The sequence below is a fragment of the Rhincodon typus genome, chromosome 1 (genome assembly GCF_021869965.1).
Source record: "Rhincodon typus isolate 14 chromosome 1, sRhiTyp1.1, whole genome shotgun sequence".
Taxonomy (NCBI): Eukaryota; Metazoa; Chordata; class Chondrichthyes; order Orectolobiformes; family Rhincodontidae; genus Rhincodon; species Rhincodon typus.
In genome coordinates this window covers 130,228,494-130,253,543 of record NC_063332.1, presented here as the reverse complement: position 1 = coordinate 130,253,543, position 25,050 = coordinate 130,228,494, and the positions used below count along the sequence as shown (strand labels likewise).

General features: G+C 39.5%; 1 protein-coding gene across 4 annotated transcripts in view; it reads right to left on the bottom strand.

Annotated features, from left to right (window-relative positions):
- Window positions 1-25,050, bottom strand: part of LOC109934644 (lipopolysaccharide-responsive and beige-like anchor protein) — a 722,782-nt gene that overhangs the window by 505,602 nt on the left and 192,130 nt on the right. For all 4 annotated transcript variants that reach the window (XM_048614313.1, XM_048614252.1, XM_048614407.1 and 1 more), the window contains exons 21-22: window positions 21,196-21,260; window positions 15,909-16,017 (exon numbers count right to left, since the gene is read on the bottom strand). In XM_048614313.1, coding sequence (XP_048470270.1) covers window positions 15,909-16,017; window positions 21,196-21,260 — 174 coding nt within the window. The remainder of the gene's footprint in view (window positions 1-15,908; window positions 16,018-21,195; window positions 21,261-25,050) is intronic.

Here is a 25,050-nt window from a genome sequence, read left to right as displayed (position 1 = left end):
GATATGTCATAAATCTGTCAATCTTTTGGGTTTGCCTAAACTCTAAGATAGCTAATTAAATAGAATCACTTTTATCAACACATTTCTTATGAGGCTAAAGTACATGTGAAATGCTTTAATCAATGCATCATATTCCATAGTACTTTTTTCTTACCAGACCATCATCAGCTACATTAAAAAACTTGCTGACTTGATGGTGCTGCTCCTTCACATGTAAGCCTGAAACTGTTCTACAGCACTGTGGCCCTTCCATGATATCATGTGCTTGAAGTAATGGCAAGGTCTCTCCAATGAAGCTGCTTTACAACTTTACAATCTTTACAACTACCTCATCTGACTGACCAGGGTGACTACTTAGGTTTTTCCTTTTCACTATTGAAATCTCCAGATCTTGCTTTTCTTCGCCAGAGTATTGGTACTTCATGGCTAGTCTTTGAGGTCTCGTAAGGTTCTTTTCCTGCCCTTCAGAGCCGTCCTGCTCTGCAGAACTGTAATCTTAGTCTGCCAAGGTCTCAACCAAGTTCAGTGTCTGCTCTATTTTACTTAGCTGCACCTTTACCTGTACTGTTGAAGATCCTGTCCTGGTTTCAGCATTCCCTTTTCAGCTGTGGGCCTTGAACTCTGTTTTAACTTTGGATCCTGACTCTGGAGGCTTTTTTTATACTGCTATCTATGTATTAAGATACAGGTCTTGGTTCTATGTCTGGGCTACAGCTGTTTGCATACACTGTCCCTGGGATTGCTTGCTCATCTCTAAGCAAAACTTTTTAACTCATTATGTCCTATAATAATCCTTTATTTACATCGATACATTGTAATATTTCAAATTACAGTCTCAAATGCAGTGTCTAAGACCTTTCTCTTCACGTGCTCATTTTAGATTAGTATATATTCTCACTTACTGATGTCAGAGTCGTGAGACATGATCATGATGTTCTTGTAAATCAGGTTTATCTCAGAAATCTGGATGCAGTGCTGAAAAAATTTTAACGTTGTTACAAGTAAGGTCAGTGCGTGCATTTTCAAATAGTATATCTCACTCACCCAACAACAATCACTAACAAAACTCCCCTCAAATCTCGCATCTGACACTGCTAGCATATCTCAAGCACATCTCACAACTTGCACAAACTGCCAGGTATTCACCCACAATTACATCACCCAAACATATAGCACTGCACCAGCTGACACCTCCCTCAATCAAGCAAGACAAATTTGTACATAACTGAAAGCAACATCAGCTAACAGGTGGAGAGCAGGCTTGTTGCATGCTCTACCCAAATGGAGGAGATAGGTGGTGTTCATTACTGTATCAACTGTAACTAAGGTCACAGCCAACAGTGGGATGTCACAACTGAAGATAACACTAAGTTTCCCCTGATCTCACAGCTCTCACACTTTTAGACACTATGCCGCATAATTTTGAATCTACTTTAGAGGCAGCAAATGTACGTTGCGAGACATTCACAAACTTTGTGCAAACAAGGCAGAGAAAGAGTAGTTCAAATGCCAATCACTGGTAGGTCACACAAGTTTTGCTGCAAAGAATTCAGTTGAGCACTTTAATGGGCAGGCATACAGGAAAAGCCAATAAGCATACAAAAGTAATGCTTTGTGCACCGTCAGTTTAGCCAGAAAGCCTGAGCTCGAAGCATAAAGCTATTGTTTATTTTTAAATTGGAACAGTACTTAAAAGATCTCCACTTATAAGATTATACAAATTCTTACCTCAAAAGACCACTCTCAGAATACATTGGGGAATGACCATGACAATGGGGAGAAAAGCAATGGCTTATTATGCGCTTGCTCTAATCTAGTAGACTAAGATCATAATGAATGAAGGCAATCCCACTAATTCGAATAATTGGCTATCTAGCTGAATGAAGAGAGACCATAATATTATAGAATGCTTCATTATGAAGAAGCGTGATGTGGTTGATTCCGAGAATAGAATCGTGAATCTAAGTAAAGGAAACTACAATGGTATGAGGCATAAGCTGGCTATAATACATTGAGAAATGTTATTTAAAGGGATGATAGTGGATAAGCAATGACAAACATTTAAAGAGTGCATGGAGGAACTGCAACAACTGCTTCTTCCTGCCTGGCACAAAAACAAAAGGGGAAAGCTGACCCAATTGTGGTTAACAATAGAAATTAATGCCTTTTAGAGAATGAAATATGCCATCCTTACCTGATCTGGCCAGCACTCCAGGCCCTCACATGCAGTTGGCTCTCAATTGCTAGTCAGTTAAGGCGCAATTAGAGATGGGCACAAATGCCTTCCTTGCCAACATACTACAAAAGAATAAATAAAAGCTGTGGGACAATTCCTTGGGAAAGATATGCTGGTTTTGAGGCATTGCAGTGCAAATTTACTAGGATTCATGGGTCAAACTATGAGGAGAAATTACACAAACTTCCTTAGAATATACAAGATTAAGGGGTGAGGTGATCAAAGTTTTAAAAAAATATTAAAAGGAACAGACAGTTTTGTTTTTCTCAATCAACCCTCCCTCTCTGCTGGTTGGTGCATCTAAGACAGGAGGGGTATATTCTAAAAATTACAGAGAACCACCAATCAGTTGTGACATTAGAACACACTTTGAGAAACAAAAGCTGGCAGACGTTTAAAACATTCTTCCATCAATGCTAATTGATGCTAGATCAATGATTAAAGTTAACACTAAAATAGAAAAGATTTTATTATCCCAAGGTATTAATGGTTATAGAGTAAAGGCAGTTAGATGGAGTTAGGCCTCAGATTGACCACAATCTCAATGAGTGGCAGAAAAAGCAAGAAGGACAAAATAACTTCTTTCTGTTCCTATGATCACTCTCAGGAAATCTTAAAGCACTATTGCTAAGAAAAACACCAGATCATCCATTGTTTACCCAATATCTACTTCTAAACCAACTATTTCTTCATCACCGTATTGCCATTCATAGAGTCATAAAGATATATAAGCATGGAAACAAGCCCTTCGACCTAACTCTTCCATGCCAACCAGGTTTCCTAAACTGAACTAGCTCCATTTGCCTACTTTTGGCCCATATCCCCGTTTACCTTTTCTATCCATGTACCTGTCTAAATGTCTTTTTAATGTTGTAACTGTACCCGCCTGACACCTCGTTCCAGATACGTACCATCCTTGTGTGAAAAAATTTCCCCTCCGGTCCCTTTCAAGTCTTTCCCCTCTCACCTTAAACCCTCTAGTTTCCCCTCATGATTTTATAAACCTCTATAAGGCTACCCCTCAGCCTCCTACACTCCAGGGAGAAAAGTCCCAGCCTCTCTTTATAACTCAAACCTTCCAGTCTTGGTAGCATCCTTGTAGATCTTTTTTCCATTCTTTCCACTTTAATAACATCCTTCCTGTAGCAGGGTGACCAGAACTGTATGCAGTACACCAAATGTGGCCTTACCAATGTCTTGTACCACTGTAACATGACGACCCAACTCCAATTTCAATGCTCTGACCGATGAAGGCATACATGCCAAATGCCTTCTTCACTACCGGCTTTCAAGGAACTATATGCTTGTTATGAACACTGCTGTATAGATACAATATTAAGAACCTTGCAATTACACCAGATGTTTACGTAAAAGGCAAGCTTTGAAGCTTTAAGATCCGCTCAAAAATGGGGATCAACTTATACATCTAGTCTAAAAAGTGAACAGAGGTCTACTTATACACTGGTTTGGATATAGGAGGTCACCACCTTTGTTATTTCCAATGTGGGGTCTGTCTATATTGGCATATTTTAAACTCTCCATTGCAACACAGCTCATATTGCCCGCTGATCCTTTACACCCATCTGTAAAGTACCAGGATGTAAAAGATTTGTTTGAAGGGTTAAAAATTGAGGAAGATTATGCCTGCTAACATATATCGTGGCACAAAAGTTGGGATGGGGGGTAACTCGAATTATATTCCAATTATATTCAAAACCCTGAGATTGTCTTAGACACTACAATCTAATGCTTACTGCTCTAAAAGCCGCAATAATGTCATGTGAGCTACCTTTGTTTTTATGTTTTCATGTCACTTTTCCAGATTATTACTGAATAATACAATTAACATAGATTAAACTTAATACCAACCCTCTGTTCAATTCTTGTTCCATTTTAAGAGCCCAAGAAGAAAAAAAAACAGTTTAAAAACTCAACAATTAACATTTCCATATCTATGCACTTCCGTTCACCTTATAACTATGAACTAACGTTTTAATCTAGGTGAATCTAAAAATATATTTAATTAAAAGGTTTACTGCAGATAGACAGGCCATGGCTTTAAGAAAGGTGAGGTAAAAAGGACCATCTATATCTAGGAAATGTGTCTGGAATGGAGTGATACCGTGCCACTGCTGGACTTTCTAATCAAACACACCACTTAATAAAAACAAACATATTTCATTGTTAATGAAGCTCTATAAAGGAGAGTTCGATTCTTTCCATCAAAGCGAAGTATCAAGGAAAATCTCTCCGAGCAACAGAGGGGCATCATGAGAGGATCTTTTTCACATTAAGAATCCCATTAGAAAGAAAACACTAAAAGGTAATTGAATTTCCTTCAGTTATCTTCATCTCTGTCAGCTATTGCTACAATAACTTATTCTCCACAGCACAGATAACTCAATTCTTTCCAGCTAGCATATGTTATGAATCCTTTAAGCAAACGGGTTTAAATCACTTGGTCCTCTATCAGCTTCCATGTGTATATGAACCCTGACAGAACAGAAACAAAGTTTTTTTTATCTGTTTAATTATTCATCTTCTTTCATGTTTTATTTGAAGGTTTACTCAATATCATATCATTGCTAATGACTGCATTGTTGGTATATTTGATTAGTCAAAAACATTTACAACAAAGTGCAAATCACTAACAATTATTTCACGATATAATAATCACTACTTTTGATCATAAGTCAATTATATTGTCAAGATTTTGAGGCACAAAGTGCTTTTTCTTACAAGTTGATTCATTACCAAAATTGATTACAAAACCAACTAAATCAGTTGTGATGCATTCATTTAAGCATTTATCTATGCAACCTACAATGTATGAAAATTCTGTTACTATTTTCTGATGATGACATTTTAAGTCTGATATATCAATACAACACAATTCATGAACCTCCCTACTAAAATGTAACATTTATGTCACAGTTAAACACTTGTGTTTAGCATTGTTTTAACTTTGTTTCAAGGTTTCAAGTTACACTCTTTTTAAAAAGTGCAATAACTGATGTAAACAAATACAGTATTGTATGATATTTGATATCATTCCAGATCCTAAAAAGCTGACTAGTTTTGTATATATTAGTTTGGGGAAGAAACATTGGCCTGGAAAACTCAATGCTCTTCTTCAACTTGTATTAAACCAGAGCATCCAGATTATTGCTCATGTTCAGTTGTGAGGCTTTAACTCTCAACCAACTAATCCAAAGATGCAAAATCGTATCAACTCAGCAACATTTATACTGTAGGGGACATATACAGCAAGATGGTATGAGACAATGTCAACAGTTCTGAAAATTTAAAACGTATGATTTGATTAATATCTCACAATACATTTCCCCTTCAACCTATAATCTCTTCTGACTTCCAATCAGTTATTCCCATGAATTCTCTTGTTTTCCTCCTTCCTGACCACAATCATTTTTACTTTTTTCTTTCAGATAAGCAAGGAGTGCAATCTCGCCAGGCAGTGCAGGAAGAGCAAGAAGAGAGGGTTGATGACATTGCAATAATCTTTGAGTTTAGCACAGAAACAGAATCAGTGCATGCTAAGACACCTGGTACAAGAAAGCCAAAGCAGCAAGACAGACAAGGTTAGGGGAGGTCACAGCTTTTTGGAGGATGATGGTGCACACTTTTGCTGCAGAGAAATCAGGCACGGAGTTTGATGGGCCAAGAAAAGGCAAAAGGATGATGCTGGCAAAATGTGGCGGTGTAGGCTTGGAGGGCTAAAAGGCCTGTTCCTGTGCTGTAGTGTTCTTTGTTCTTTGATCTGTTGGGTGTATTCAATGAAATGTCTGATACATTAAGAAGGCTGTCATAAAGTGTGTTTTCAATATGGAGGAACATGACAGAATCGAGCACCAACTTTGCACAAAATTTTGTGCAGAATTTTTGGAGTCCTTTCAAAAACAGAACTGCTGGTCAACTCCATCAATACACCTGAAGACCAATCACAATGCACCATCACCTGATGGTTAAAACCTCAGCTTCTATTGCAGAGAAAGCATCTCCACCAGAAGTCTGAGTGTGATTAAGCAGGGTTAGTTCACTGTCATGCATGGACAGTTGCCTTCAAGGTTGTGGATGCCATTGTTCAAAAGACTTCAGCAGAATGTCAAGCTTTTCAGCAATCTCTCCTTCAGCAGGTTTGTAGGATTTCTAAGGGGCTGTCCTAGGAGTTACATTGGCCGGACTTTTGCCACCTGTGCAGAACTGATGCAATTGAGAAAGGATATCAATGAAAAATAAAATTGTAAGCATCACTGAAACTCATTAACAGACGATAGAACACATTTGTCTCTTTTACCATGAGAGCTGTGTTTAAACTGGCTGTTAGATCTGCCTATGAAACAAATGAAACTATATTTCATACTTTTAATGGCTGTATGCATGAATTGCAAAGAAAAGGAAAAGAAAGTAAAGTAAATTATAAAGGTTGCTAAACCACCAGAACACATTAGCAGAGTAAAGGTTATCTTATGACAAGATAAAGAAATTATCTGCAAATTGAGATACACTTATAATAGGAATTTTACCCAGCCAGTCCAGAGTGAGTTAATCTTTATAATATGTCTACTTTCTTAACCAGCTTGTTCAGGATGTCATGAAAGGCAACTCTCATCTGAGCCCTATAATGGCAAATAAAAGACAGTATATTGGCAATGGAAGTAGTCATACAGCTGTGGGAACAGCAAGTTTGTTTTAAGCTTAAAACAGTATTCACAACATAGCCAAATTTGACATGATCTGGGACCAACTGCAAGACAATCTTCGTAAATATTTCACGAACACAAGTGCAATACTTGTAAAGGAAGAATTAAAGAATACTGAATAAGCTGGATAAATACCTACCAAAGACCATCAAGCACAGTTTGAAGAAAATTCTTCAAAGGATAAAGGATTTGTAAAACAACAAAAACACATCAAGCTAGAAAGCTCAGCAATTTAAGAAAGACAACTCAAAAAATGTCTAACTGGAAAACAGCCCTGCAATGCCACATTTACAGAACAACTAAGTAAATTAACGACTGCTCATTTCAAATGCTTTGTTCTCAATTTGAGCTCATGTTCACAATTCAGTTTGTTTCTGTGAAAGCTTACTTTGAATGACCTCACATGAAAATAATTAATTATAATGGTGAGCATGAACTCATCTCAAAAGATACATCAATTGTCAATTTCAATCAGTTGTGTTAAAAAGGGAAAACTGGAGACACGTAAGTTTTGCAATAGAGGAGTTATATATTTATGACATAGGACATTTGTTTCAACATCATCCACCAAACCCAAAACCACTAACAACGGGAAGGACAAAGTCTTCAAGCGTAAGAGACCGCCACTTTCAGACTCCCATCCAAGTCACCCATCATATGACCTCATAATTCTCTTATCATCACTGGGTGAATATCCTGGAAAGTTCTACCTCATACGATGGTAAATTGAGTATGGTTGGATTATCTTCAACACATACTGCAACATTTCAAGAAAGCAGCTCACCACCACCTTCTGAAGGCCAATTGGGAATGGGCAATCGATGACAGCTGTGCTACCAACGTCCCCACCCTCTAAGAAAATGCTCTTTTTGTAAGGCTTTGAAGTGTGCATAAATTCTGGCATTAAGTCTTTGGAATCAGCAATTTTAATTACTTCTCTTTCCCAGTCAAAAATTACTACATTTAAATAGCCCTAGAGACTGCACAGGTTATGGGCCCTTCTTTATTTTACTAACAAAACTGATAAAATTTCCTCCTTTTGTATGACTAAATTTCTCTATCTGAACTTTACCCTTCATTTGAACTTCTCCCCTCTTCCTTCCAATGCCTGAACTCATTTTCTTAAACATTCCATAAACTTGGTTCCATCTTCATGCACACATCTGAACTTCTTTATCTCTTTTCTGGTACCCATCTGAATCTTACTTACCAGCCTTAACAAAGTTGAATGATTTTTCTCCTCATTTCCTTTGATGAGGAAAATACCCAAGCCATAAGATTCACGAAACCATTGATCAAGGTCACTGGATACGTCGCCCTGCATATCTATGCTATCTTTCCATGCTGGATTTATCTCATTTTTCTGTTCAAATTTATGTTCTAAACTTGTGTTTCATAAGCCTCATATTCATAATACATCAATGTTGTCATTGGTCACACATCTAACTTTTCACGTGTCACTATTCTATGCTGTGTGTCACCGTGTGCTGTTCACCTCTTCATTCTCTGATGTGCACCTTGCTAACAGGGCACTCCCCCAAATGGTTCTTTAACTTAGGAGGGGTACACCCTTTAGGAAGAAAGTGATGGCATTAGAGAGGGTGCAGAAATGAGAATGAAGTTCTTCATCTCTAACCAGTTATCAAAGTAAAAGCCTGGAGGAGTTGTAGTTTTTTTTTCAAAACGTGAAAAAGGAGGCTGGGAGCAGATCTGATTCAAAATTATAAAAGGGTCTCGACAGAGAAAATACGGAGAAATTGTTCCTAGTACTTGCAAAGTAATTGAGAACAAGAAAGTAAAGATTTAAAGCAACTGGCCGAAGAACAAAAAGGCTATGCAAAAGAACTTTTTCACACATCAAGTGGTTAAGATCTAAAATACGTTGCCTGGCAGTGCATTTGAAGAAGGCTCAATCAAGATATTCAAAAGGGAATTCGACTATTATTTGAAAAGGAAAAATTGGTAGGGTTATGAGTAGAATGGATCCAAATGAAATGCTTTCTCAGACAGTCTGTGCAGACAGTGGGCTGAATGAGCTCCTTAACTCCATCGACACATCTCTCCGCTGTAATGCAATTGTTGCAATTGCCCATCCTTCTCCCCTCTCTTTCTGTGCACCCATTACTACTGCTCCTCACCTCCATTCCTCTCCCATCATCTTACTTTCTCCATATTCCCTTCTCAGTTCAACTCTTCCATGAGCTATAACCCGCTCAGTCCTTTTACTCCAGTCACTCTTATCTCTTGTTCCTTTTCTTCAGCCTCCTACTGGGATCCACCAACTTTAAGCTATCAATCATTACGTCCTACAACTTACGGATTCACACCCTCTTTGCAAGCTTTTTTTTAATCTCACACCTCTGCTATTCTTTTCACACATTTCCACTTTCCATGTGAAGGGCTCAAGAGCAGCCATGATGCGCTAGGGTTGGATGTGATCAGTGTAATTTCGAAAACAAAAGCGCTATGCTGTCAGATGATGACACAAAAGGGTTGACGAGAAACTGGAGGGAAAAAGACATCTTTGGTTGAAAGAGATGCTCACAATGTATGAATAGGAAGGAAAGCTACTGCAGGCGATACTATGACAACAATTAGATGAAATTGGAGCCAGATAAGTAGTGATTGTCAGACAAGTGGACCTCAGAGAATGAGTTCCCTGATTGGGTCTGTTAATCTGGTCCAATCAGGGAGCCTTGGCTGACAGATAAAAGCAGGAATGTCAGACATCTGTCACTGAGAGCTCGCTCTGAGGGAGCCAGATCAGTGTCAAGGACTTTCCATGTAAATAAAGCATGACTTGGTGATGGGATACCGACCTTTGTGGAGCTATTTCAGCGGCAACAAAAATAAACCATGCTCCTGAAGAAATTCACTCCCAACAGTCATCTTTGAGTTGGGATAAGCATTTCTGACATTGTGACATTATTTGGGAAGCTTGATCTGTTCGATCCTGCCATCGAAGACTTGGCCCAGCATGTGGAAAGGACGCGGTATGAAATTGGGCAGATGAAAAGCAACAAATAATTCTTCTGGCAGCTTGCGGACCCTCAACTTTTTCTTGTTATTAACAGCTTAACTTTCCCTGAGGCACTAGATGCTAAAACCTTTCAAGAGTTGATAGATTCAGTTAAGGAATATTACGACCCCAAGCCTCCTCAAATTTTGAGATGCTATCGATTTTACTTGACATGTGGAGAACCATGAGAATACGCGTCAGGATTTTTGACTAGGTTAAGACGACTGGCAGAGGCATGCGACTTTTGTTTAACCCTTAATGAGATGCTGAAAGATCGTTTGGTATGTGGGATTAATGACGTCACCATTCAAAAGTGCTGACTAGCTGAAGCCCAACTGGACTTCAAACAGGCACTACAATTGGCTTTATCATTGGGAAATACAGCAAGCGGGGTATATGAGTTGCAGGGTATACTGTTGGAAGTGGACATCCTGACCAATGCAATGCAGCTTAGGGAACACCACTTTAGTGAAGGCAATTGCACAGCCTCAATCAGGCCATATCCTGAACAGAGGGATCTAGGTCTGCCCACAGCAAAACCAAGCCTCAGCCAAACGATTAAAAGTTTCTTAAGGATCCAGGCATGCAAGCCATCATAGTTGCTGCCAGTTCGTGAACTCAAGACAACAAGAGAGTCCCACCAGACATTAACTGAATAAGAGAACTCATGGGCCGATATCCAGGATAGTGCGCACCCTTGAAAGTCCACTTACATCTCATTTGGAACAGTTCAGTTGCTTACCCATAAGAGTTTGTACCAAGATATGAGACTGCTGTTTGATGTACCTTCAACCTGTGCAATTCTTCAGCAGATGATGGAGAACATTTTACAAGGTCTAGCTCAGGAGGCTATTTATCCAGGTGACATGCTAGTAACAGGGAAAACCAATGAGGAACACTTCGAGAACTTGGACATAGTCTTCAGATGTTTCTTCCAGGCGGCCGTACGTCTTAGAAGGGAAAAATGTGTGTTCAAAGCACTCCAAGTGACCTACTTGGGCTCCAGAGTTGACAAGACCGGGTTACACCCACTGGAAGATAAAGTGAGGGCAATCAGAGGTGCCCCAACTCCCACGTCTGTACTGGAACTTAGGTCTGGTGGAACTCTTTAGGCTGGTGAATTATTATGGAAAGTTCATATATAAACTGGCCTCCATCCTGGCAACTTTGCATCAACTTTTACAAAAAGGGCCAGTCTTGGAAATGGTTGCATAAGCAATGGTTTTCAGGGAAGTGAAGAAACAGCGATCATCCTCTTAAGATGTTGGCACACTATGATCCCAAGCAAGATCTGGTATTGACATGAGCTGTCTCCCTGTAAGGCATCAGGATAGTATTAACTCAAAGGTAGAGATGAATGCCCAATAGCATATGCATCTGGAACTTTGGTTTATGCAGAGCATAGATATACTCCAGAAAGAGAAGGATGGATTGGTGGTCATATTTGGAGTCAGGAAGTTCCACCAATACCTTTATGGAAGCAAATTTGTAATAATAACGGACCACAAACCCCTGCTAGGTCTACTTAAAGAGGATAAGGCAGTGCCGACCCCCAGCTTCAGGCCGAATTCAATGGTGGGCTCTAATAAGTATAATTACAAATTGGAACACTGTCCTGGAGGCCAAGTAACAAATGCGCTTGCATTGAGCCACCTCCCACTGACAGATGCACCACTGGTGGTACCACCACTAGAAGAGTCCATAATGGTTTTAAATTTTCTGGATGCACTTCAAGTCACAGCTGTCAGTATCAGGCTTTGAATGCAGAAAGATCCAGTCCTAGCAAAACTGAAACAGCTGGTTGAGATGAATGATACTAAAGGGCTGTCACAACCAGAACTGAAACCTTTTTGGACCCGGAGAGATCAGATCACAGTAGAGGATGGCATATTATTATAGGGAGCAAGAGTGATTTTCCCGAGCAAAAATCGCTGCCAGATAACAGCTGAAGTCAACCAGGGTCATCCAGGGGTTTCCAAAGTGAATATGTTGGCAAGCAGTTATGTCTGGTTGTCAGGATTGGGTGTAGACATCCGTGTTGGTGGGGTAGTGCCCAGAGTCTCAACAAAGACAAAAATTACTGCCAGCAGCTCTCTCGCATCCATGGGAGTGGATGGGTAAACCCTGGACTCGGTTACACGTTGACTATGCAGGTCCATTCATGGGCTCAATATTCTTAGTCATTGTGAAGGTCTACTCAAAGTGGCTGGATGTGCTCAGAGCTCATTCGTTAAACACAGGGATGATAATAGAAAAACTGAACGCATCTTTTGCAATACACAGGCTCCCAGATGTGTTGGTCACAGATAATGGGCCATCAGTAACCAGCAGGGAATTGAAGTATTTCCTAAAGTCAAATAATCTTTGACACACAAGTACAGCTCCATTCTGTCCATCATCCAACAGTCTGGCAGAAAGAGCAGTCCAAACTTTGAAGCAGGCTTAAAGAAACAGCCTACAGCTTCACTAAATGCCAAATTGTCCCGGTTCTTAATTAATTATAGGGTCACCCCTTTTGAAACTACAGGGATAGCTCCAGCAGAGCAGACTCTGCACCAGGTTGAATCTGAACCTCCCAGACTGGGGTGGGGGGTTGGGATGGCGATGGAGGATGAAACAGCATCAGGTATGCCATTACTGGACATGAGACTCCAACTAAGGGAGAGAGGTAGTTTACTTCGGAGGATGAAGCTTGGTGTAGGGACCGTGGGAATGGTCCTGCAAGGGTAAGAGGCATTATTGATGCAAGGTCAAGGTCCAGTGATCTATAAAGTTCGGGTAGGTGTGACGGTTCTGAACAAGCACATGGACCATATGAAAGTTTCAAACTTGCAAATGGGGCTGGAATAAAATGTGACTGGCTCCTCAGAACAGTTAGAATGGCTATCGGAACCCACTGGTTCTCCCTCTCAGTCGAGTATTGAAGAGACCTCGGAATTTGAGTTTGACACAGCTGATGTTGCTGCCTCGACGTTTTTGCCACCTGAAGAATAAATTTCCTCCGAGACACTCTGGACGCAAGAAGTGAGCTAGTGTGCATTTCACACTGCCTGCATCCGAGGCAGAGTTGGACAACATGACCTGGAGCTAAAACGCTCCAGGAGGAGCTACACGAAAAAGAACCAGCCTATGTCCTTGGACTCAGAGGGGGAGGGATGTCGTGATTGTGACAAGGTCAGGCAGGTAGACCTCATAGAGCATGAGTTCTCTGAATGGAGCTGTTAATCTCATCCAATCAGCGAGTCCTGGCTGACATACAAGCACAGGAGTGTCAGGCATCCTGTCGCTCTGAGGGAGCTGGATCAGTGTGAAGGACTTTCCCTGTGTAAATAAAGGGTGACTTGGTGGTGGGATATTGGCCTCTGTCAAGTTATTTCAATAAGTTGTACCCTACCCAGTTCCTCAGCAATGGAAAAGTATTTGACGAAAATCAGGTGGCCAACTGTGTCAGAGGCTGCAATATCGGCAAAACTATATACCGTACCTCGCTGTAATGTAATTTGTAAATTTAAGTAATACTATTTTGGGACTGTGATGGATGAATACCTGGTGAGATTTAAGCACAAGTCAGGGGAAAGAGGCATGGATTTGGGTGGAGAAAACTCACTTTAGAACTTTAAAAAGGAAAGGAATGGGGCGATAATTTGCGCGAATTTTGGGATCAAGATTTTTTTTTTTGAGGAAATAGTTCATGACACCACTTTTGAAGAAAAGGGGAAAAAAGTGCCTTGAGAGAAAGAATACAATTATCTATATCACCTAACAAGAAACCAGGAAAAGAAGTCAGGTGGTCAGCAGTTTAGCAGAATAGCATCAAGGGAACAGGAATTGGATTTGATGGACAAGATTTGTTTGATATCAGGGAAACCAGAGACAAACTACAGCAGGAAACAAGTTTAGCGATCAGACAGTGAAGAAATTTAGAGAAATTTCAGCCCAATGAATTCTGGGAAGCAAATACCAGAGACAGTTGAATCAATAGTCTCAATTGCAGAGGGAAAGAAATCCATGAGCTCTTCACATCTATTGTTGGAAAGACAGTTGGAGAATTAGGGCTGAAGAAGAAGTTTTCAGTTGAGAAGTTTTCTTCGCATTCCCGAATGATCCTCGAATAATAATAAGTAGCTTTAACACAAACGTTCAAATCAAAAGCTGGGTGCATTTTGAAGAGCTTGTTACCAGCCAATGCAACCTGCAAAATCATGAAACCGTCCTATTGTGTCATGGTAGAAAAGCTTAAGTAGATGAATGCCCTATTTTCTATAAAATAGAAGAATAAAAAGTCTATCAATATCCAACAAATCCTAATGCAGACATTAAAGGTGGTGCACCACAACCTTTGCCACTCTAAACAGCAAAGTTCATATCCTGTGAACAGGTATCCAGAATCTATTTTTAGAAATAGCAGGCAGCAAACTGTACGCAAGCTAAGTGTCAGAATGCAGGGATACTGTCTCACTTCATTGTATTTCTAGTAATTTCCATTTTTTCTGTTTTTACCACAAGAGGGAAGACAGATTAATATTAATGTCACATCATTAAGGCAATCGCACTACATTTCTTCACAATGGTTACAGGACTAATTCTTTTATCACAGAAAGAAAACTACAGTGAATACCAGGTGCCATGAGGAATCAACAGTAAAACAATACCCTGCAGAAAATAATACAATGTGAACAAAATAACTTGTGCTTCTTATGCAGAACATGTATTACATGTACACAAGCTTTCCCAAATACAGTATTTATCTGACGCTTGATCATCTTTGATTCATGCCTCTTTTCTAAGCTGCCCCAACCAAAGCAGAAGTATTGATAATTTCAGATCACCTACATACTTAAAAAAAACCTCATTTAAAAACTTGCCTCAATATATATGAAAGAAAAGTGTACTTTGGTAGTGCTCAAACAAATTGTACATCTAAGACAACATATGTGGCAACAGGAACAGGTCAAAATAGTACCAAATTGACTGAACAGGACAAAAGCAATTCACAATAGTTTGCTTTAGTAACTATTAATTGTAATACTTAACGTTAACAAAAGCAAAGAAAGGATTTGTAATTTACGTAACTTAAACTGGACACCTTCAAATCTCCAAATGTACAAACACACCATTAATATTAAGTCAGAAAAACGATTCAATACATATACTATATGTTATGAATATAGATAGGGTAAACAAAAATCTGAAACAAAAGTTCAGACCACAAGGTTGAAATTTAATTTTCTCACAATTCTTTTGATTTTTGCCATGCAGATAGACCATTGACTGTATGATAGTCATACTTCAATTTGATGGTTAATCAGGTGAATTCAGCTATTGTCCTTTATGAATTCTTTCTTTTAAGCTTTCATGGTTTTTCTGTCTATTCTTCATATGTAGAGGGGGAGAGATGTATGCTTTTTATGTGCAGGCTCAGGATTCTTCTTCTATTCTGCTCTTCGTGGCATCTACACTGCATCTCAACTTTTAGCACTGCATCTTGACCAGTCAGAGGCTATTGTCAGGCAGATTTTTTTAACTCAAACTATTGTTCATTCCAATCAATCTTGAATTTTCTGTCCAACTGCTTTCAAACATCAATATTCCATTTCACTGCTAAACAATATACATAGCACATGACTTTCAAGTTGTAAAACTTTCCTGGCATTCCAATTTTGCAGTTTAATTTCCATTTCAGTTTAAAGTTCCACAAGTCAAACACATCCTAGAAGGAATCATCATATGCATTCTAATATATAGCCAGAATTTTTTTCGCTAAGAAACATTATTTCTCCAATGTGGGTTTTCCTTTGTCCTTTCACAATGGTTTAATACATAGGCTTGACCAGAGATTCCTGAAAGAACCAGCCATTTGTGTGGCTAACACTGTGCAAGTTTGTTAATATCAAGGAAAATTTTAGCTTGTATCTGGCAAGCTATAGCTTACCTCAAATTCAGCATGTCTGTGTATATCCTCTGCCCGCTGTCTACTCAGGATAAACTCAGCCTCATTTGCTACTCTCACCAGGTGATCTTTCATGGTATGGCATAACAATCTATACAGGGAAAAAACACACAACTCAGAAGCAAGTTTTCAAGTCGCAAAACAATTAAAATATAAAAACTTTCAGTGAATACTCATGGCATTTAAAATATACTAACATTGGAATCACATTAACATTGCATATCTTGTGAGCAGTCTGACTCGTGTATAGCCAATATATAAAAATGTGAAATTTATTGTTCAAAAAAATAGCCTGAGGAATGACATGCACATTTTAAAAATTTTCAGCAGAATAGTACTTTCTCCCTATTTAACAGATAACACCCTCATGCACAAGCAGAAAAATAAATGCAATTTTTGGAAATAAGTTACTTTTCAGTGAGAGACTTGGGTGGAACTTGAAGGTGATGTGTTCCCAAGGAAATGCTCCCCTCATTATTCTAGGTGGAGGAGACTGGAATTGAAAGGTGCTGTTTAATGAGCTATGACTGCTTGCGGCACTGCATCTTGTAGATGGTACAGAATGCTACCACTGTGTATTGTTGGAGGAAACGGCAAATATTTATGTTATTAGATAGGGTCCTGATCAAACAGACTGCTTTGTCTTGAATGGTGTTGAACTTTGAGCTTTTTTGGAGATGCATTTGCCCAAGTAAAGAATATTCCGCAACGCTGTTGACATGTGCCTTATAGATAGTTGAATTGCTTTGAGAAGCCAAAATGAGTTATTTGCCACAGTATCCCCAGATTCTGCCTGCACTTGCAGCCAAAGCACAAGGTTTATAGCTGGTCCACTCAAGAGCTGAAGGTTAATTTCGACATACAACCAAAGCATGAATGTAGGCAAGCATGGGCTCCCTCAGTATCTAAGAGATTGTGAACATTATGCAGTTAGAAAATATCCCCACTTCTAAGAATGTGATTCAAAAAAAAAACTGTCCATGGGATGTTGGCACTTCGGCTTGTTTAGTACTTCTTGCTCATCCCTATTTGCTCTAAAGTGCTGGTGAGCTGCCCTCTAGAATCACTGCAGTCCATGTACACTGGTAGGAAGGGGATTCCAGGATTTTGACCCAGCAACTGAGAAGGAATGGCAATATAGTTCAAAGTCTGGATGTTGCATGGCTTGAAGGGGAATTTCTGGGTGATGTCTTTCCCATGCACCTGCTGCCCTTCTCTTTCCAGACAATCGGGGTCATGCATTTGCAAAGTGCTGTTCAGGAGCGCCATGATGAATTGCTGCAGAGCATATTGCAGATGGTATACATTGCTGCAATGATGCATCACTGGTGAAAGGAGTGTATGTTTAAGGTTGCAGATGGCAATTACATCTTTGAGTGATGCTGGTGCTGCACCGATCTTTACAAGTGAAGAGGATTCCGTTATACTCCTGACTTGTGCTTTATCAATAGTGGACAGGTTTGTTATTTGCCACAGAATTCATAGCCTCCAACTTGTTCCTATAACCACAGTATCATTTGACTGATGGATTTGACTGATGAAGGGAGTGAATATTTGTGTGTACGTGTGCGAGAGAAAGAGAGCGAGAGCGCGAGAGAGAGCGCAAGAGCGTGCGAGTAGTGTCAATCAAGCAGGTCATTCTGTCCTGAATGGTGCCAAGCTTAGCGAGTGCTTTTGTAGAGGTATTAATCCAGGTTGGTGGAAAGTATTCCATCATTCTCCTGATTTGTGCTTGTAGGTAGTGGACAGGCTTTGGGGAGTCAGGAAGTGAATTACTCACAGCAGCATTCCTAGCCTCTGACCCATCTTTGCAGCCACAGTAATTATATGGTGGTTGTTAACAGTGATGGCATTGAATGTTAAGGATTGACATTCAGGTTCTTTCTTGTTGTAGAGGGTCATTGCCTGGCATCTGTGTGACACAAATGTTACTTGCTACTTGTCAACTAAAATCTGGATATTGTTCAGAACTTGCTGAATTTGGACATGGACTGCTTCAACATTGGAGGAGTCACGAATGGTGCTGAACTCTTATGGTATCAGCAGCGAATATTCCCACTTCAGACTTTGAGGAGGAGGAGGGAAGGTCATTGATGAAGCAGCTGAAGATGGCTGGGCCTAGCAAACTACCCTGAGATGATCGACCTCAATAACAACAATCACCATCTTTTGTGCTTGATATGACTCCAATTAGTGGAAAGATTCTCCCAATTCCCACTATCTTTGGAAATGCTCAAGCATCTGGATGCCAGACTTGGCAAAATGCTACCTTGATGTCAAGAGAAGACACTCTCACTTTACCTCTGGGGTTCTGCGTTTTATGTCTGTTTGGACAAAGACTGAAATGATATCAGAAGCCATGTGACCCTAGTGGAACCCAAAATGAACATCAGAAAACAGGTTACTACTGAGCAAATAAGGTTTGAAAGCACTGTTGACTACTTCTTTCATCACTTGCTGATAATACAAAACAGACTAATAGAGAGGTAATTGGCAAGGTTGGCTTTCCCTACTTTTTGTGGACAGGACACATCTCAACGATTTTGCACTATTCCTGGAACACAATTCTTCAGTTACTTTGCTTGAACATTGTTAGCCTTTGCAGTATCCAGTCCTTCAGCCATTCATGTGGAGTGAATCAAATTGGCTGAAGATGGGCGGGTGTGATATCTGGACTTCCAGAGACCAAGATTCCATGCTGGATGTGACAGAACCGCCAAACTTGGATCTGATTTGTTGGTTGAAGGATCCCCTACCTCTATCACATGTTGTTTACAAGGTCTGTCATGCAAGTAATCCTGTGTTATTGGTTCACCAAGTTGACACATCATTTCTGGGTATGTCTGCTGCTGCTCCTGGTATGCTTTTGAAGTTTAAACAAAAGAGCTGAACTTCAGAGGAGAGGCAAGAGTGACTGCCCTCAAGGAGACCTAAAAAGTCAATGGGAAAGCTCTCTGCTAGCACAAAGAGAGGTAGTTGTTGGAGATTAATAATTTCAGTCCAGGGACACTGTTACAGTTGTTCTTCAGGGTAATGTTGTAGGCACAACCATCTTCAGCCACTCCATCAATGTCCTTCCCTCCATCAATAGATCAGAAATGGAGATGTTCGTTGATTACTGCACAATGATCAGCACTATTCATGATTCCCCAGATACTGTAGCAGACCATGTCCATATGCAGCAAGATGCACTGCAGTAACTCACCAAGTCCCCTTCACAAGAGCCTTACAAATGCAGGGCCTCTACCACTTACAAGGACAAGGCCAGCAGATGCATGGGAGCACTACCACTGTAAGTTCCCTCCCAGCTGCACAACATTCTGACTTGAAACTATGGTTGCCATTCTTTCACAATTGAAGGGTCAAAATTCTGGAACTCCCTTCTCAATTGCACTGTGGGTGTCCCTATACCTCCAAGGACTGCAGTGGTTCAAAAAGGCAATTCACATTCTCTTCTTCAGGGCAAACAGGAATGAGCAATGTCTACATCCTATAAATAAATAATAACATGTGATACAAAATAAATTAGTTGAAGACCTGCATCTGCAATGGCAGGAATCTTAATAGGCCACCAAGATGGCCAATCTACTCAACATTCTGATTGAAGAATGGTTGTAATTGCTTCAGTTTTGACTTTTGCACTCATGATGGGCTTTGCCATCATTGAAGATGCATATGATTGTGAAGCTTGCTCCTCTGGTTAGTTGTTTCACTGACAACCATCATTCACAACTGGATTTAGAACTTCTGCAGAACTTTGATCTGATCTGTTGTATGGGAGATCACTTAGCTGTGTCAAAGGTATGGCACTTCTGTTTAGCATGAATATTGAATTATGTTATAGCCCCCCTTTTTTGCCAAAGGGTCTTTAAATACTGTGGTCCAAAAAAAAAACTAGCTCACTACCATATTCTTAAGGGCAGCTCATGTTGGACAATATCCCATGAGAAATCAATAAAAGAAGAATTCTTTGTGAAGCAGATGTTGTATTGCATGATTGCAAGTGCAAATCTATGCGTTCCTTGTCATCTTCCAACGAGCTAAACCAGGTTATGTCATCTATACTTATGAAATTAAGAATTATGATGATATCCCATTAGTACAGTTAAAAATTTCTGACTGAAATGTTTAACCACAAATTTTCAACAAGACATTACTGTGCTCCCTTACTGCAGACTATCAAAAGAAAGGGCTGTTAATTGCTTACACTTCAACATCACTAATTGATTTGTTAATGATTAACATCTAATTCAGATAGACCTGACCAACTCTCTCACATGTGCACAGTATCCTCGTGTTATCGGAGCTCATAAAACATTCATCAAAGGCCAAATTCAGAGCAACCATTCTCTTCCAAGAGGTCAAAGCAGGTCAGGACTATATAATGAACACGATAACAGGCCAGGTCCTTCCAGTGCAACCTAACACTGTTGTTAGTTGACACCGGCCCCTGGGATCAAATTCAGTAGCAAAACTCCTAATTTCCCTCAAAACAGAAGTGTCGTCCCTAGCATCGCCATAAACCATCAGTAAAAACTAATTTAAACAACTTCCTTGCAAGGTAGTCTTATCCGCTGTCAAAAATAATTCATCCAACATGGGCAAAAGGAAAATTAAAACCGCTACTGCACAAGCAGAAGAATCAAGCCTTTATTAAAAGAAACCCATTCTTGGGGTTTAGGCATTTCACAAAATATAGTGAACCACACATTTACGCAAAGTATATTTCATAATAAATTATACAACACAAGATACCAAGCAAATAGCTTCAAAAGATGTAAGTGAATAAATAATGTCAAAGCACTTTTTCCTTTGTATCCTTAATTGGCCCTAAAGGATAGAATGTCTTTGAATTTAGTTTAAAAACAGAAAAATAACCAAAGTACCAGCATGTTCACTAGCACATAATTGGAAAACAAGAAAAAGAAAATAATCTTGAAAAATAGACAAATCAAAATCTCTACTAACTTCCCAGTAGTACACTACATGATATAGAATACATTTTTTTCCCCCAGGGAGAATGCAGACCATTGTTTCAAGTAAAAACAAATTTATCCACTGAAAATCTGCCCAGTTGAAAACTTCAGCAGCAGTTACTCTAAGACAAAAATCATAAATTCTTATGATCATTAACACAGGTATTGTTAAACTTTGAAGACTGAAGTTGAATCTAGGGTCAGCAATCTGAAAAAACTGTGCGTGGATATATTGGAATAAATTGCATAACTTTTTGCAACTAAAAGCTTTATTTATTAAAATAATCCATTACCTTCCTTCGTTAACAAGCTCAATGAATGCAAGACCAGCATTTTTCTGAATGGAGTTCTGCCATTCCTGTAATAAAAATTGGGGGAAAAATTTAGAGTTTTTCACAAAAATGCACAAAATAACTGCACAAAAATAAACCTGATGGTAACATGATCCACAAGGTCCATGGCCTTCACACCACTGCAGTCAACTGACTGAAATTTGTATAAATCTTTGTAATTAGCAACAATAAAAATTGCCAAACTAAAAAAAACTATCACAATAATCCGTGTCTCACAATTACCAAGGAACACTCTAATCTAAAAAGAATTTCCAAATAAGTCTCAGATGAATCAAATCTTAAGTGAATTTTAATAGCTTTTGAAGAAGCTTAATGGTCAATGTCTGTCGTGACCAATTTAATATTTCAACACTATGTACACACATTACAAGAACAAAAACAATTGATGTGCTACATATAAAGGGTTGAGGTAGCCATTTCCCTGTAGTACCAGAAAAAAAACAAGGTAAGAGCCTCAGATTTGACCACTAATGCTTCTAAAGTGCCGGAAATAATATTTTAGCACTTCCAAGAGATAGGTTAAAAGGTACAATTAACTGAGTCAATAAACTCGTAGCGAAATAAAAATTGTAAATTGATATTATTCAGAAATGTTTTAAAGCATATTTGCACCTCATCTATGTGTTACAACAACAAATCAAAAAATGGAACTGTACACACAAGGTTAAATTGAATCCTCAAAGTAAAAAGGTAGAAAAAGCATTACATTTCCCTTTTGTGTGGCGTTCATATTTAATAAACAATCTACTTCTCCATTCTTGTTAGTTATATACACAACACTGGCAGCAGGTTAGCATTCTTGCTTGAATTAGAAGACTAAAGGTTCACTCCCAATTCAAAGACTTTAGGAAACAAAACACTGATGTAACATAGATGTTACCTTTGTACTTGTATTTGCATGCGTGTTAATACACAGCAACCAACTGATGAAGCATATCATGCAATATCTAAAACAACCATATTAGGAACACAGCAACAGGAGTAGGCCCTGTGATGTTCTTCCACCAAATAGATCATGTCTTATCTGTATCGTAACTTTATTTATCCACCTTGATGCAATGCTTCTTAACACACTTGACATACGAAAAATTTTTTGACATTTGTCACCTTTAGGCAGCTGTGTCTTTAGTGGTGGTGGTAGGTGCAAAATTAGAATGATAGAATCATACAGTGTGGAAACAGACTTTTCAGTTCGACTCTAGATTAAATTGAATCCTTGATGTAAAAAGGTAGAAAAGTATTACATTTCCCCTTTGAGTGGCGCTCATTTTTAGTAAACAATCTACTTGTTCCACATTTCGGCTAAGGTTTGCAACAGTATGTCCTGACCTCTGAATAAACCAATAGGGGACAGAGGGCTAATCGATCTCTAAAAGTTCTCAAATCAACCAGGAAAGTACTCCGTTTGCCTCTGTGAACGAAAAGTCCCCACAAACAGAATGTAAGGAAATGGTGATGAGCTGCCCCTCCAATCACAGGCTGTTTTCCTTTCACGCTGACTGCTAATGAGCTTACTGGGGAGCCTACCAGCAATAAACACAGGTGAAAAACGACTTGTGTTTCTAGGAGCAGCTTGCAGGTTAACGAAGTGCTGGCAGTGAGGGAGTCGCTGGGGAGCAGGGAAAGGGAAATGCTGTGCCAAGGTACAGATGCAGAAGTTCGGGGTGACCAAGATATGGGAATTGGGAGTGCAGTAGTCTGGAGGCAATGAGCAGAGTGGGGGACACACAAACATCAAAAGGCGGCGCCAAGGGGATCCTTCAAACAAAAATACATAGAGGACAAATACTAATCAATGTTAGACTCAGGGTAATGCAGTCACTCTTGGTTACAATCAATCTTCACACAACAAACGGGGGAGCTTTCTTTAAGGCACGTATTAATGAGAAAGGACTTCATCCATGATTTACAAAATGTCAAGAATTCTGCAACCCATTCCTGCAAGTCAAAAAACTGCACAGCTTCCACAAAACCCTAAATTTCAACTAATTCAAAGCAGAATGCATAAAATTAATCCATTCCTAACAAATTCTGAAGGATGATACCAAACCTTATAAGGCTCTCAATATTCCCGCAAAACCTGACCAGGTTAAAATATACAAACAACATTTCTCCAGATCATGAAAGCCTATCAAATTAGTGCAATATATTCTTCTGTATCTACCAACATAGGAGTTACTATACAGCAATTCACAAAGTTTATGCATATTTTTCATAAGAAATGCAATAAAAGGAGAAATGCAACCACTTTGCTCTGAACTGAAGACAACAAGGTGCAGAGCTGGATGAACACAGCAGGCCAAGCAGCATCATAGGAGCAGGAAGGCTGACGTTTCGGGCCTTGAACTGAAGTACACTTCAGAATGCTGTTCTAAGTCTTGTAATACTAATGTAGTTTTTCACTTATCTGCTGGATCCAGAATGCCTGCATTGGCAAGATCTTGCAATCTCTCCAGACTTTCTCCACACAACTTCCAATTTCTCATCCCTACCACTATCCTTCAAATCAGGCTGCCTCCCACACAGGGAACCAATGATTTCACAACCAACAATTTCTAGGTTTTCCATGCCTTGGCAGGGGAGTTCCAATGTCCAGATTTTCTGTACCTCACCAATCCCCTCAACATAACCACCCACCCTCTCACCCACCCCAGTGAGCACCTCGTTGATCACGTAAGGTAAAATCCAGTCCTATGAATCAGATGAGCCTCAGCTTTCTTTTAGAATATTAATTATGTCGACTGAAGTTAAGTATAAAAGGTAGAGGGCATTGATGAGATGATCACTTGAGCACACATTAGTCGTCTTAGGAACAGTGATAGTGCCCCTACTTCTGGGTCAAAAGGTCTGAGTTCAAGTCCCAAGTGCCACAAAGGTGTGTCACAACATGTCCAAACAGGATGATTCAAGTAACTGTAGAAACAGGAAAGAGGAATAAGGTCCACAAAGAAGTGAGAATGTTGGCTAGTACTACAGAAGCAGATTAAGAGGGACCATGAGAAACACAAAGATAGATTTAGAACATGTGGTGAATAAGGTATGATTCACAAATAGCTGTGCAGCAACGTGGTGTGAATATTGAAACAGTGGTAAAGACTGGACGCATAATACTGCGGACATAAAAGTGTTTTGAAATACGGGGAAGGAGAAAGGAGATAGGTGAAGTACTGGTTAGGAACGTCATTAAGGTGTTCGAGAGAGAAAAATTTGGTGAGAGTTGAGAAGCAAAACATTACTGATGGTACTACTGGCGTATTCTATAAACTTCCAAATAGTAGAAGTGGTGAAAGAGCCTGTCTGCAGGGAAATCGCAGGCATACAAGTACAATAGACTGCTCTTAGGTTTTACAGTGGATTTGGAGCTCGGGTTGTGGATGTTATGGTTGGTTGGCTCACCGAGTTGGTTGGTTGTTTAAACAATGAATCAGCTCAGCGAACCAACCAACCACAAAAATAGAATGCTAATAAGACCATAAGATGTAGGAACAGAAGCAGGCCATTCAGTCCATCAAACTCAACTCTACCATTCACAAGATCTGATAATCCTCGACTCCACTTCCTGCCTTTTCCCCAGAACCCTTGATTCCCTTTCTGATTAAAAGTTGATCTCAGCCTTCAATATACTTAACTACCTAGCCTCTATAGCCCTCTGTGGTGAAGAATTTTACACACTGACCACCCTCAGAAAATCCTTCTCATTTCTGTCTTAAGGGTGACTTCTTAATTTGAGAGTATGCCCTCTGGTCAAAGACTGTCCAACAAGGAGAAAGCAACTTTTTCGAATCTTTCATGTCA